At 20.2% G+C, this 15,156-nt stretch overlaps 3 protein-coding genes across 3 annotated transcripts; 1 reads left to right on the top strand and 2 right to left on the bottom strand.

Moving 5' to 3' along the window:
• Positions 1-347: 347 nt before the first annotated feature.
• Positions 348-2,681, bottom strand: Bm17578 (Uncharacterized protein; the record flags this gene model as incomplete). The annotated part of the gene is made up of 5 exons (XM_043079430.1): positions 348-453; positions 913-1,049; positions 1,401-1,516; positions 2,051-2,197; positions 2,657-2,681. The coding sequence occupies 5 exons, from the start codon at positions 2,679-2,681 to the stop codon at positions 348-350; spliced, it is 531 nt and encodes a 176-aa protein (XP_042935364.1).
• Positions 2,682-9,609: 6,928 nt separating this feature from the next.
• Positions 9,610-13,010, top strand: Bma-klf-3 (the record flags this gene model as incomplete). The annotated part of the gene is made up of 6 exons (XM_043079431.1): positions 9,610-9,648; positions 10,511-10,639; positions 11,511-11,932; positions 12,067-12,297; positions 12,558-12,671; positions 12,887-13,010. The coding sequence occupies 6 exons, from the start codon at positions 9,610-9,612 to the stop codon at positions 13,008-13,010; spliced, it is 1,059 nt and encodes a 352-aa protein (XP_042935365.1).
• Positions 13,011-13,345: 335 nt separating this feature from the next.
• Bm163 (Uncharacterized protein) lies at positions 13,346-14,401 on the bottom strand (the record flags this gene model as incomplete). The annotated part of the gene is made up of 3 exons (XM_043079432.1): positions 13,346-13,511; positions 13,695-13,761; positions 14,383-14,401. 3 exons carry the CDS (start codon positions 14,399-14,401, stop codon positions 13,346-13,348), a joined length of 252 nt encoding a protein of 83 aa, XP_042935366.1.
• Positions 14,402-15,156: the final 755 nt, after the last annotated feature.

Raw genomic sequence — 15,156 nt, forward strand, 5'->3', positions numbered from 1 at the left:
AATTATATCAGAATTAAAATTTTATCCATTTAAAAGACATTTCAATTATATCAGAATTAAAATTTTATCCATTTAAAAGACATTTCAATTATATCAGAATTAAAATTTTATCCATTTAAAAGACATTTCAATTATATCAGAATTAAAATTTTATCCATTTAAAAGACATTTCAATTATATCAGAATTAAAATTTTATTCATTTAAAAGACATTTCAGTTATATCGGAATCAAAATTTTATTTATTTTTTTTTTTTCATACAATTTTAATACTTTTATAAAAAGACATTAGCATAAAATATTATTCAAATATGCATACTTTAACAAATTATCATTTTTTTTTTATTTTTCATAAATCTTCCAAAAATTTGACCAATTTTTGAGCAATTTTATAATGTATGAATGTTGATGGATACCATTGATTATAATAAGCATAATCGAAAGCTTTAAGTGATCTGAAAATTATTGATCTGCTTTAAGTGATCTAAAAATTATTAATCATTGATCTGCTTTAAGTAATCTGAGGATTATTTAACCACTGATCTGCTTTAAGTGATTTAAAAATTACTAATCCACTGATCTGCTTTAAGTGATCTAAGAATTATTAATCACTGATCTGCTTTAAGTGATCTAAAAATTATTAATCATTAGTCTACTTTAAGTGATCTAAAAATTACTAATCCATTGATCTGCTTTAGGTGATCTAAGAATTATTAATCACTGAATAAGTTAATATCTTTTTTTTATTATCATTCATTCAAATAAATGATAAATGAAAAAATTTCTTCACTCATGCCTTAAATTTTAAAATTGAACCTTTATTGAACATTTATGAAATTAAATTTCAAAATTGAACCGCTATCTAGTAAAAAAAAAAAAAAAAAAATTAGCGAAATCATTGTAAACAAACGTACGTCATATTATTTTGTTGATACGTGAATGATTCATTTGTATTTAAACCTCTTATAGCATCAACAATTGCACCATTCAAATCAAACAAACGAATTTGTCGATTGTCATAACCTTTGATTGTCATTAATCTCCAAAGTTTCTAAAATATAAAACGAAGAAATGAAAAAATAATTTGAACATTTGAAAATTTTATTTTATATTAAAATTTAAATTGAATGCTACTGGTATATTTAATACTTTTTTCATTTATTTGCATAAAAATTTGTGATATATCCAATCATAGTTTTATACTTTCTCATAACGCTTATCATTTTTTAGTAGTAATTGTGCTGGATAAAAATGTAAACAATATGAAATAAATGCTATTATTATTATTATTATTATCATCATCATCATCATCATCATCATTATGATTATTATTATCGCTAATTATTATTATTATTATTATCACTATTACTATTATTATCATTATTATTACATGCTAATATACCGAATTGATATGTGAAATCATTGAAGATAATTTCAAATTATCATTTCCATTTGCGATTAACATTGCATAACCAGGTGTTTCATATGGATCAATCAAATTCATAATTATGATAATACCTTGAAAATTTTTTCATAATTAAAAAAAAGAAAAATGTTTAACATTTATAAGAAAAATGATAAATTATTTATTTCCTCTTTTTATGATCGTTGCAAATCGATATTTAAAACATATTTAAATTTAAAACATATACAAACTTTTAAAACACATTAAAATAAAAGTTTAAAACATATTTAAATTTAAAATGCGTTTAACTTTAAAACACATCTAAAAAATTTGAAATATATTTAAATTCAAAAAAAAAACACGTGACACTATCATTCAGCTAAATTAGCTTTGAAAAAGTGGAAAAGATTATTATTTTTTTCATCCTTTTTAATCTAAATTATTAAAATTCTGTGAGACGGAAAGCTTTTAGCTGCAAATATTATATATTTTAATCAGTTCAAAAAATAAAACTATTATTTGTGTAATTAATATAATAATAATAATGTTTCCTTAATGATAGTGATGTTATCAATTTTTTTTTTTTTTTTTAAATTTGAAATTAAGTTTACAAAAAATTCACAAACAAAAAAAAAGAAAGAAACAACCATTATCCACTGTATTGATTAAACCTAACACAGCATTTGCTATATTATCATTAATCTTATCAATGCTAATTCTTTTATCAGTGATATCATTTTGTTGATGCAATATTAATTCCGATAATCCACCAACTTGTAAAATAATCAATGAATCTAAAATGTAAAATATTGCTAAATTAATTTCAGTTTTAATTTATTGAACAAAAAAAATTTTTTAACATTGATAATAAAAATAGCTTATTGCATTAGCTATCATCAAAAAGTGAAAACTAATCAAAATTCATTTAATTCATAAAGAAAAAAGTAAAATAATCAAAGTAATTTATTTTAATTTATTCTTCTTCCAAAAAAAAAAAAAAAAACAAAAAATTAAAGAAAAAATATTTTAATCAATAAATTAAATTTTTTAAAATTTTTAGAAAACAAATATTTTCATTAAAAAAGAGAATGTTGTAATCAAATAAATTAAATTTTAACATTTTTAGAAAACAAATTTTTTTAATTGTTTTTATAATTGAAATTTTTAATATGATATATGATATGATATGATAAGATAAGATATTTTAAATACTAATATAATTATAAATTTATTTATTAAATTTTTTTTTTAACCTTTTGGTATGATACGATGATTCATGCAATGATATTCAATTTGCCATAGTATTCCTGACCAATCAGAGAAAAATTTATTATTATAACCACTTTGTGCTCCACTATATGCATAATTAATATACTAAAACAAGAAATTAAATAATTAAAATTAAATTAAAATTAAATAATGAAATTAAATAAAAATTTGTCAGTTTTATAAAAAAAAAATTCAACAAAAAACAAAAAATTTATTTGCCAATTTTTCCTCTCTTCTTTTTCCTCTTATTTCTTCAAAATTATTTCTAATTTTTTTAAAATTATTTTATCAATTAATTAATCTAAAAACAAAAGCAAAAAAAAAAAAATTAGGATGAAATTATTTATAAATTTTTTTTTTTTTGCATCCTATTAATTAATTAATTATAAAAAAAGAATGAAAAAATTGTGGAAAAAAGAATTATATCTTTCTTTTTTCCATGTAATTAATTAACTTAAAATTGTAAGCAATAATTAATTAACTAATTTAAAATTATAAACAGCAATTAGTAAATAATTAATTAATTAATTTAAAACTGTAAACAATTAAGAGTAATAATTATTTATTAAATTTAACAAAAAAAAAAAAAGACGAAAGAAAAGAAATGAAAAAAATGAATTTTTTTTTTTTTTTTTAAAATGCTAATATAATAAATTAGCATAAATTATTTTATTATATTAACAATTATTTGAACAAAAAAAGAAACAAAAACAAAAACAAAAAACAAACAAAATTAATTAAAAATAAATTATTTTATTATATTAACAATTATTTGAACAAAAAAGAAACAAAAACAAAATTAGTAAAAAATTTTGTTTTTTATTTTTTAAAATTACTTATCTCATCACATTGAAGCATTTTATTCAAATATTCTGGCCATACTGGGCCATTTGAATTTCTTGCAAAGCCATGCGAATGTGTGCTAAATTCAATTCCATCATCTGTTAAATCATCACCAAATATAATTAGCTGTGAGCATGGCACATTATGTGGCTAAAAAAAAATTATTAGTAAAAATAAAGTAAACAAAAGAACTCACAAATATAAATTTTAAAAGTATTTTAAAAAAGAAACAAACGATAAAAAAAAAATTCGATCAAATTTTATTTGAATTAATTTATAAATATAGTTTTGAATTATTTTTTTTTGTTTGTTTGTTTATTTTGTTTGCTTGTTTTTATTTAAATTTCATTTAAAAGATTTAAAATAATTTTGCAGAACTTCGTTTTCTTTTTTTTTTTGACATTTTACTAAAAATTATTTCGAAGATTAGTGCCACTCATTCCATTAGTGAATGGAATTAATTACTCATTAATTAATGAGCTAATTTAATTTATAATAAATTAATGAGTTAATTTAATTAAAAATAAATATTGTTAATGTTATTATTATTATTAGTATTATTATTATCATTATCACGATCGCTATCATTATCAGAAGAACAAGAAAGACAAAACTTACTTATATCATCAAATCATTTTGTTTTAATTTTTTGCTTTTTTTAAATTTACCTGGTAATAAATATCTTTAAAAAAAGAAAAAAAAATCTTTACTTATCACATCTTATCTTATCATTTAAATACTTCATTATAAAATGTCAGTAATAGTATGATAAAATATCAAATGAAATTTTTGACTTACAAAATTAAATATCCATTTTTTTTTTTACAAATTTTAACTTACATTTAAATTTATCAAATTCATTTATAGCAAAAATATTATATAACAAAAGAAAAAAAAAGCAAATAAAATTTACTGATAAGTTAAAAAATGACTAATAGATAAGGTATTAAATGATAAATTACTTACCTTATAAAAGTAAATTAAATGATTTGCAAAAAAAAGCAATTAAAATTTACTGATAAGTTAAAAAATGACTAATGGATAAGGTATTAAATGATAAATTACTTACCTTATAAAAGTAAATTAAATGATTTGCAAAAAAAAGCAATTAAAATTTACTGATAAGTTAAAAAATGACTAATGGATAAGGTATTAAATGATAAATTACTTACCTTATGAAGTAAGTTAAATGTTTGCAAATGTGGTAGAATAATTATTATTGAATGTAAGCTAATAAGCAACCTTATCATAATGAAATAATTTAAACTAAATTTACAAAAAAAAAAACTATTTGTTTAATTATTTAATTTTTTATACAAAATTAATCTTTGATCGTTCTTTTTTTTTTTTAAAACAAAAAAACAAAAAAAAAGAGAGAGAAATTTTTATTTTATAAACAGCTGCGCAAATTTTGATTAAAACCGTTCGTATCGTTTAAATTAATTTTTATCATTATCGTATAATTGTTAATCTATTTTTACAAACATTTTTTGTACAATTCTTGAAAAAAAAAAGAATTCGTTTGTTTACTTTCTATTTCAGGCAAATTTAATTTGTTTACTTTCTATTTTAGGCAAATTTTTGAAATATTGAAATATGAAATGAATAGACAAATAATTCCCGAGAAAACATAAATTCTCTCTCTCTCTTTTTTTTTTTTTGATTATTATTTATTACAATAAATTTGTTTAGCTTCATAAAAAATTTTATAAAAAAAAATTTTAAATATTTGAAAAATTTTTTTCTCTCAAATTAAATGTATTAATAAATGTCATTTGAAAAAGAAGAAAAAAAAAAAAAAAACACAATAATTCTGAGAAATTGATGAATTTAATTTTTGATGAAATTATTTTTCATTTGAATTTAATTGATGAATTTAATTTTTCATTTAAACAATTTTAAAACTATAATTACTGATAATTATTAAAGTAATAATTAGTAAATTAAAAGTTCCAAATGTAATTTAAAAAAAAAAATAATAGAAATAATATTAAATTAACACTAAGAATAAAAAATTAATACTAAAAAAGCGTATATAATAATTTTTTAAAAAAAAAGAATAAATTTTGTAAAATATCGGATTTATTTAATAAATTTTTCCAATAATTATAATATTAATATTCGAATAAATGTTATTATCATTTCAAAGAAAAGAAAATAAAAAAAAAAATATTTCTAAAAAAAAAAAAGAAATAAAAAAATTTTTCAAAGAAAGATAAAAAATATTCAAATATTCATTTCACTATTACATTCTTACAATAATTTTTCCGGAAAATAGAACGGAATATTGGAATAATAATCAGGAAAGAAGAAAAAAAAAAGGAAAACAATACCTGAATAAACTTATTAAAAACTATAATGAAATGAAAAAAGAAATGCAAAATAACAATTTTAATTAAAATATTATTAATTAAACACTAAATTTTATTATAATATCTTTATAGTTAAATGTTAAACAAAAATTGATTATATTTTTATACAAAAATATTAAATTAATTATAAATTTTGATTCAAAAATGATTATATTTTAATACAAAATTATTAAATTAATTGTAAATTTTGATTAAAAATTGATTATAATTTTATACAAAAATATTAAATTAATTATAAATTTTGATTAAAAATTCATTATATTTTTATAAAAATATTCAATTAATTGTAAATTTTGATTATAAATTTTGATTAAAAAATGATCATATTTTTATACAAAAATATTAAATTAATTGTAAATTTTTTTCCGCTTTTTTTGATTGCTTTTCTTTTTTTTTTTGATTAATATTTAATTAATTAATTAATTTATTTATTTTTTAATAAATTGAAAGCATAATAAAAGCAAACATTTTAATTTCATTTTTCTCAAACAAATTGACATTATCAAAAGAGCAATAATATTAGTGATAAAAATTTAAAAAAAAAAAACAAAAAAATATTGGGTAATATTTTTTGAATAAAAGAAAAAAAAAATTTTTAAATGAATGATATTATGAAAAGATTATCAAATATTATCAATAAATAAAGCTAAAAATTAATGATAATGAAATTTAGTGCTAAAATTAATTTGTTCTCATTTTTGATAAAAAGAACTAAAAAAATTTATTTTTTTTTTTTTTAAAGACTTATCACTTTATCATTCGTTCAATTTTTTTTTTTTCTTTTAAAATATAAATTCTCATTTCAAATATATATATATATATTAAATTAAATTAAAAGTAAAAAAGAGAAGGAGAGAGAGAGAGGGGAAAAGAAAGAGAGATAAGAGAAAGATTTCATTTTTAAAGGAAAAAAATTTCGTTTTTTTCTTTTTTGCTTCTAATAAAATAATAAAAAGTTAAAGTGAAAGTTTTAGATATGAAAGAATTTTAAAATGGAAAGAAAAAAAAAGATTGGAAAGAAAAGAACAAATTGTTGAATTTATCATTTTATAATAAAAGTACAAATAAGAAAAAAAGAAATAAAATGGGAAACAAAGAAAAGAAAAGAAAGAAAAAGGGAGAAGAGAAAAGAAATGTTTCACTTTGTTTATAACTAAAAGAAGAAGAGAAAGAGAGAGAGAGGAGAGAGACGGACAGAGAGAGAGATAGAGAGGGAGAGAGAGTAGCTTTCTTTTACAAAACATTGATGAAAATCATAATTTGTGAAAAAGGAAGGAAGAAGAAGAAGAAGAAGAGGAGAAAAAAAAAGATATTTTCTTATTTCGATTATCAGTCAAATTGTCATTACCACTGACATTTACTCTTACGTAATAACGGAATTGATTAATTTCATTCAATTCTTTATTCAATTTGTATAAAATTACTTTTTAATGTCTGATATGATATGATATGATATTGTTATGATATGATATGGTATGATATTGTTATGATATGATATGATATGATATGGTATGATATTGTTATGATATGATATGGTATGATATTGTTATGATATGATATGGTATGATATTGTTATGATATGATATGGTATGATATTGTTATGATATGATATGGTATGATATTGTTATGATATGATATGGTATGATATTGTTATGATATGATATGGTATGATATTGTTATGATATGATATGGTATGATATTGTTTATGATATGATATGTATGATATTGTTATGATATGATATGTATGATATTGTTATGATATGATATGGTATGATATTGTTATGATATGATATGGTATGATATTGTTATGATATGATATGGTATGATATTGTTATGATATGATATGGTATGATATTGTTATGATATGATATGATATGGTATGATATTGTTATGATATGATATGGTATGATATTGTTATGATATGATATGGTATGATATTGTTATGATATGATATGGTATGATATTGTTATGATATTGTTATGATATTGGTATGATATTGTTATGATATGATATGGTATGATATTGTTATGATATGATATGGTATGATATTGTTATGATGATATGATATGGTATGATATTGTTATGATATGATATGGTATGATATTGTTATGATATGATATGGTATGATATTGTTATGATATGATATGGTATGATATTGTTATGATATGATATGGTATGATATTGTTATGATATGATATGGTTATGATATTGTTATGATATGATATGGTATGATATTGTTATGATATGATATGGTATGATATTGTTATGATATGATATGGTATGATATTGTTATGATATGATATGGTATGATATTGTTATGATATGATATGGTATGATATTGTTATGATATGATATGGTATGATATTGTTATGATATGATATGGTATGATATTGTTATGATATGATATTGGTATGATATTGTTATGATATGATATGGTATGATATTGTTATGATATGATATGGTATGATATTGTTATGATATGATATGGTATGATATTGTTATGATATGATATGGTATGATATTGTTATGATATGATATGGTATGATATTGTTATGATATGATATGATATTGTTATGATATGATATGGTATGATATTGTTATGATATGATATGGTATGATATTGTTATGATATGATATGGTATGATATTGTTATGATATGATATGGTATGATATTGTTATGATATGATATGGTATGATATTGTTATGATATGATATGGTATGATATTGTTATGATATGATATGGTATGATATTGTTATGATATGATATGGTATGATATTGTTATGATATGATATGGTATGATATTGTTATGATATGATGATATGGTATGATATTGTTATGATATGATATGGTATGATATTGTTATGATATATATGTATGATATTGTTATGATATGATATGGTATGATATTGTTATGATATGATATGGTATGATATTGTTATGATATGATATGGTATGATATTGTTATGATATGATATGGTATGATATTGTTATGATATGATATGATATTGTTATGATATGATATGATATGGTATGATATTGTTATGATATGATATAGTATGATATTGTTATGATATGATATGGTATATATATTGATATGGTATGATATTGTTATGATATGATATGATATGATATTGTCATGATATGATATGGTATGATATTGTTATGATATGATATGATATGACAGCAATTTGATCCATAATATCTACAATATCATTGCATTAATTATCATGCAGTAATTATTATTATTGCCATTATCACTATTATTTATTATTATTAGTATCGAATCAAAAATCTTCTTGGAATGTTCATATGCAATACATTATTATTATTTTTTTAGCACTATTATTATTTGTTATTATAATTATCATTATTACCAGTGTTATTGTCACCATTATTATTAATATTATCATTGTTATCATTATCTTTATTATTATTATATTATTATTATTATTATTATTATTATTATTATTATTATCATTACTATTATTATTATCATTATTATTATTAATACTATTGTTATTATTAAACTTTACTATTATTACTATTACCACCTTTAGTTACGACTATCATTACCAGTATTATTATAATTACTAATATTGATATTACTAACATATTACTTTATTGCAGTTCATTATTACATTATTATTGTTACTTCTGCTTGTTCTGAAATAAATTTCACTTTTTTCCTTGTCAAGTGATCTCGAACAATTAAGTTAATATTATGAATAGCAGCAAACAGTCAGCATCGGGTGTAAATGAAGTTTGTTTCTTTTTTTCCTTACATTTTAGTGAAATCATTCGCATTCGCTCTTTCATTAATTCTAAAAAAAAAATATTTAGAAATTTTATCACAAATAATAATAATATAATATTAAATAGTAATAATATTATAATAAATATTAATATAATATTAAATAGTAATAAATAATAATAATATAATATTAAATAGTAATAAAAAATAATAATAATTACATGATAATAAAAATATAATAATAAAATAACAAATAAAAATATAATAAATTTTTAGCGATAAAAAATGTCTGATGAATTTCGAAAAGTTTTATAGAAATATTTGCAAAAAATTTTAATATAATATTATTATTGTTATTGCTATTATTATTATTAATATAGTTTTATTACTATCACTTATTCAAAAAATCATAAAAAAGACAATCATTTATAAACAAAAAAACTTTTTATCATTTTATCTAACAAATATGAAATTCTATGATTATAACATAATGTAAAAAAGTGCTATGTGAATATTTTGGTACTACTTTTAAGATCACCAATTTAAATGATATTATCAGTTTTTTTTTTTTTTTTTTTTTTTCTTTCTCTACGAGAAATCAGTAAATAAATAAAAAGTTTTATGAAACAAAAAGGAAAAAATTGAAATTAATGTCACACAAATTGTAAAAAAAATACGATACAAAACTAATCAGCAATATCTATTATCACAAATATATTTATCACTTGCTAAATATATGAATGTTTTTTATCATTATCATTTCCTTTTGAATGATTTTGTAGTAATTTTAGTGAAACGATATGTTCATTATCAAATATTATCATAATATCATGATTAATTTTTTTCTAAACTAAAATAATTGAAATTACAGATTTGGGAAGATATTTCGGAATTCTTAGACAAAGAACATTTTGGTATTACAAATACACAATGCTTCTTCACTTCCTTATCACCGCTTGATACGGCTAAAATTAATCATCAACACTCTCGTGCTCTTCAAGTTTGATCTTCAACTTTTTCCCTTTTATTTTTTTTTTTTTTAATAATGATAATGACAATGATAATAATAGTAATTGATAACAAGAGTTTAATGATGATAATGGTGATGATTAGCAATAATACTACTGTTACTATAATAATAGTAATAATAATAATAATAATTTTAATAAACATAAATAATAGATCATAAATAAGAAATAAAAATTAGAATTTAATGTGAATATTAAGGGAATAATAGTGATAATAATAATAATAATAATAATAATAATAATAATAATAATAATAATAATAATAATAATAATAATAATAATAATAGATGGTAAATAACAAATAAAAATTAGAATTTAATTTGAATATTAAGGGAATAATAGTGATAATAATAATAATAATAATAATAATAATAATAATAATAAATAAATTAATAAATAAATAATAGATGCTAAATAACAAATATTAGAATTTAATTTGAATATTAAGTAAGCGAGAGAGAGAAAGAGAGTTATAATAAGAATAATTTGATTGATTGACCTGAAATTAAAATGACTGGAACTTGTGATATTATATAATTGTTAAAAAAAAAAAAAACTATCGGTCTCCGTATTATTGAATCTTTTGCATTACAAAATTATTCGTTTCCAATATTTATGATCGATTCAACAAATCAATTTTTTGCTTTCAATAATAATAAAAATAATAATGATATATTATATAAGAAAATTTTTTATCGTATATAATTTTCGAAATATTTATTTCTAATTTTTTATAAAAATATTTGTATTATAAGTTTTTTTTTTCTTTTTTTTTTTTGATAAGTTTAAAAATAAGTGGAAATAAAAATTTGTATAAAAAATATAATGAAATTATAATTTTAGATTTGTAGTACAGATTGGACATTACGTGATCCACCAATTGTTCTCAGTTTGCCACCAATACCAAAAAAACATAAAATTAAACAGAATGAAATAATCAATGAAAATGAAATGTTATGTTATCAAGCAGAAGAAACATTTCAAAGCTTTAATTATCCATCATTTATTTCATCAAAACTTGAAACAATAACACAAATGCCTATTTCATCTTCAATTTACTCCCAATCTATCGATGGATTAATTGATGCAAAAATAAACAATCCTCCTATCAATCAATTATCTACAACAATAACAACAATAACAACAACAACAACAACAACAACAACATCACCATCATCATCATCATCATCATCATCATCATCATCATCATCATCATCATGCAAAATTCATACAATGAGCACATCATCCATATTACAGTTAACAAGGTAAATTAATTATCACCATTTATTAAGTAAAATTTAAAAAAAAAAAAGGAAATAATAAAGATTTAAAATAAACATTATATATTTTTGAGTTAAAAATAAATGAATAAAAAGAAAAAAAAAAATTGAATTTACAGATTACTTAAAAATAATTCATCAATAAATGAAAAAGAAGAAGACATAGATGGACAACAATTGTTGAAAAAAAATTTTTCCATTTATGAATGTAATCATCCGGGATGCTCAAAAAAATATAATAAAAGTTCACATTTAAAAGCTCATATGAGAACACATAGTGGTGAACGACCATATCATTGTAGTTGGCCATCATGCTTATGGAAATTTGCACGAAGTGATGAATTAACAAGGTAATATTTAAATTCATTTTTTTTTTTTTTTAATAATCATTCAATTTTTATAAAAAAAAAAAAATTAACAATTTAAATAATATATTAGTAATGCTATATTTTTTGAATATTTAAAGTAAAAAAAAAAAAAAAGAAAAAATTAATAGATTATTAAATAATGCAATCTGAAGCAATAAAATATAATTATTAAATTTTCTTTTTTAATAGCTTTTAATTTTTAGCATAATTTTATTGCAGTTTTTTTTTTTTTTTTTTTTCAGACATTATCGAAAGCATACCGGTGATCGTCCATTTAGTTGTACCTTATGTTGTCGATCATTTTCACGTAGCGATCATCTTAATTTGCATATGAAACGTCATTACAGCGGTTATAAGTACCATAATTATTTCTTATTTAAGAAAATTATATCTCATTCTGATCGCATTCCATTTAATGTTTCAAAAAAATTTGTATATAATTTCATTAAAAGCATCCATAAATACTACAATAATCTGTTCATGATAACATAATCGAAAGAAGAAATGAATTTCATATTTATAATTTCATACAAAAAGAAAAAAAAAAAAAAAAAGAAATTTCATATTTCAGTATGTTAAAAAGTACGATGTGCTTTATAGCCGAATCAACAAATCGAGGAGAATTCAAACAAAGAAACGTTACTAAAGAAAAACAAATAAAATACATTGGGAATGATAAAGTTATTATGTTGTAAATGATACCAAGAAATTAACTTCACTACTAAAGAAAATATGAATAAATATTTAAATGCTTACTTCACTTTTTCAACTGTAGGAATTAAAAAATATGCTCGAAAAATGTAAGACAGAAAAGATTGGTACTCAGTACAATAACAAAGAATAAATCAAGCATGTTTCAATTTGAAAAAACAAAAAGATTCCAATTGAAATAGATTAAAATTTCATGCTGGAATGAAAATAAACTTGTTTTTGCCAGTTATTACAATAGTAAGCATTATGTTTTCATATCAATATATAATCAGCTTATAGTGGTAATATTTTGTATATATACAAAAATGAACAAATAATATTAAGGAGGTGATATTCTTGGAAAAACAGGTAATATATTATTATATTGCGAATTGGTCGGGATAAATGTAATCGATGTTTGTGATTCCAAATTGTTTACTAATTGAACTGTACGTGGATCACAACGTGGAGTTATTGAATCCGATGCTAACGAACGGTTCGACGCCCTTAATGAGCAAAATTAATTTTTAGTTAACATTATATAGCACTCGTACAAATTAAGTTAACAAAGTAATATTTAAATTTTAGAATGCTATTAAGGATCATGAACAATTTTGCTGTCCCGTTTTGCATTAGTTGTTTCAATGATATTAGCATAATGATAATGTTGAATTATTAAATTATAATACCCAGAATTTTTCATCATCAATTGTCGTGTTCTATTCAATTCTTCCAATAGTTTACGATTATTGTCTTCTGAAATAAAACAAACAAAATCCATTTTATTATGCAAAGGCTTCATTTCAAATCAGAAAAAGATGTTAAAAACTCATTTTCATTGCAATTATTAACAAGAACTGTCCATCTGCTTGTCTAACTGTTAATTTAGAATGTTAGAGTACTGGAAAATATGACAAACTTTAAAAAATATAGTGATGAAGCAAGATTTTCTGACAATATAGTTTCTATTCTTTCTTATTTTATCTATTTAAAAAACATTTGTGAGAGAAAAAAAGGCTGTGATCATTTTACAAACACTTTTTCCACTTCACAGTCACGGTCGTTAGTTAATTAATTAAACAAAAAAAAAAAAAAAAAAAAGTAGTCGAAACGTCACTAAAGGCAAATCGTTTTGATTTTCAAATTTCTATCAATTGTTTAACAACCAAACCATAAGATATGGTGCTGTATTTCATGCATTATATCATTCAGTAAGTAATACTTATAAAATCTATACAGAATTTTAATTTTACTTAGTGATGATAATATAGTTAACAGAAGAGTTATCACCAGGAAGAAAACAAAAACCTATAAACATAGAAGTTCATTTACTATGATTGTCGAATTTATTCTACCAAAAAAAAAAAGAAGTGTTACCTTGTTTTGAAGATGCCATAATTTGAGTAGAAATAAACGTTACACATAGGAATACCTCACAGCAGAATCTGAAATAAATACTTTCAGTTCTCATATATTTTTCTTTTCTCTATCAAATACATTAATTTACGACATCATAAATTATCTTTTTTTAAAATAAAAAAATTACTGAAATTTACACGACTCACATTACTGAAATTTATCAAATTGATCTTTTGCACATAACGATTTCATTCTTGCATCTCTAAATAAACGAACTATATGGCATTTATATGTTATATAACGTACGATTACACGTACAAAGATCACTTATATGTACATTTTATGACGCATCATTATGTTTCAATGAAATAATTAAGAAGTAACAGTAATATACATGTATTGTTTATCTGTTTTACAAATTAATATACATATGCAATGAATAAATAAGATAAAATGAATACGTATTCAAAAATACGCAAACGTGAATACGTATGTAAATGCTGAAAATACACGAGTAAATTTGTAAACTAGAAAAGTACTACCTAATCGTAATTTTATTTTTTAAAGCACATGAATACGTACGAACACGTAGTATACGTAAATAATAGACAGCATATAATGGAAATAAAAATTATTCTCCAACATTTTGCAATAATAAAATAAGAAATAATTAAGCATATGGGCACGTACGAACACGTAAAACACGTAAAATTTGCTCTCCTCACTTATGCTTACAATGCAACAAGAAATCTCAATTGAAATTCTTACAATTTAAATTACCGCCTAATCGTA

This window comes from Brugia malayi, assembly GCF_000002995.4.
Source record: "Brugia malayi strain FR3 genome assembly, contig: Bm_v4_Chr2_contig_001, whole genome shotgun sequence".
In the NCBI taxonomy this organism is placed as follows: Eukaryota; Metazoa; Nematoda; class Chromadorea; order Rhabditida; family Onchocercidae; genus Brugia; species Brugia malayi.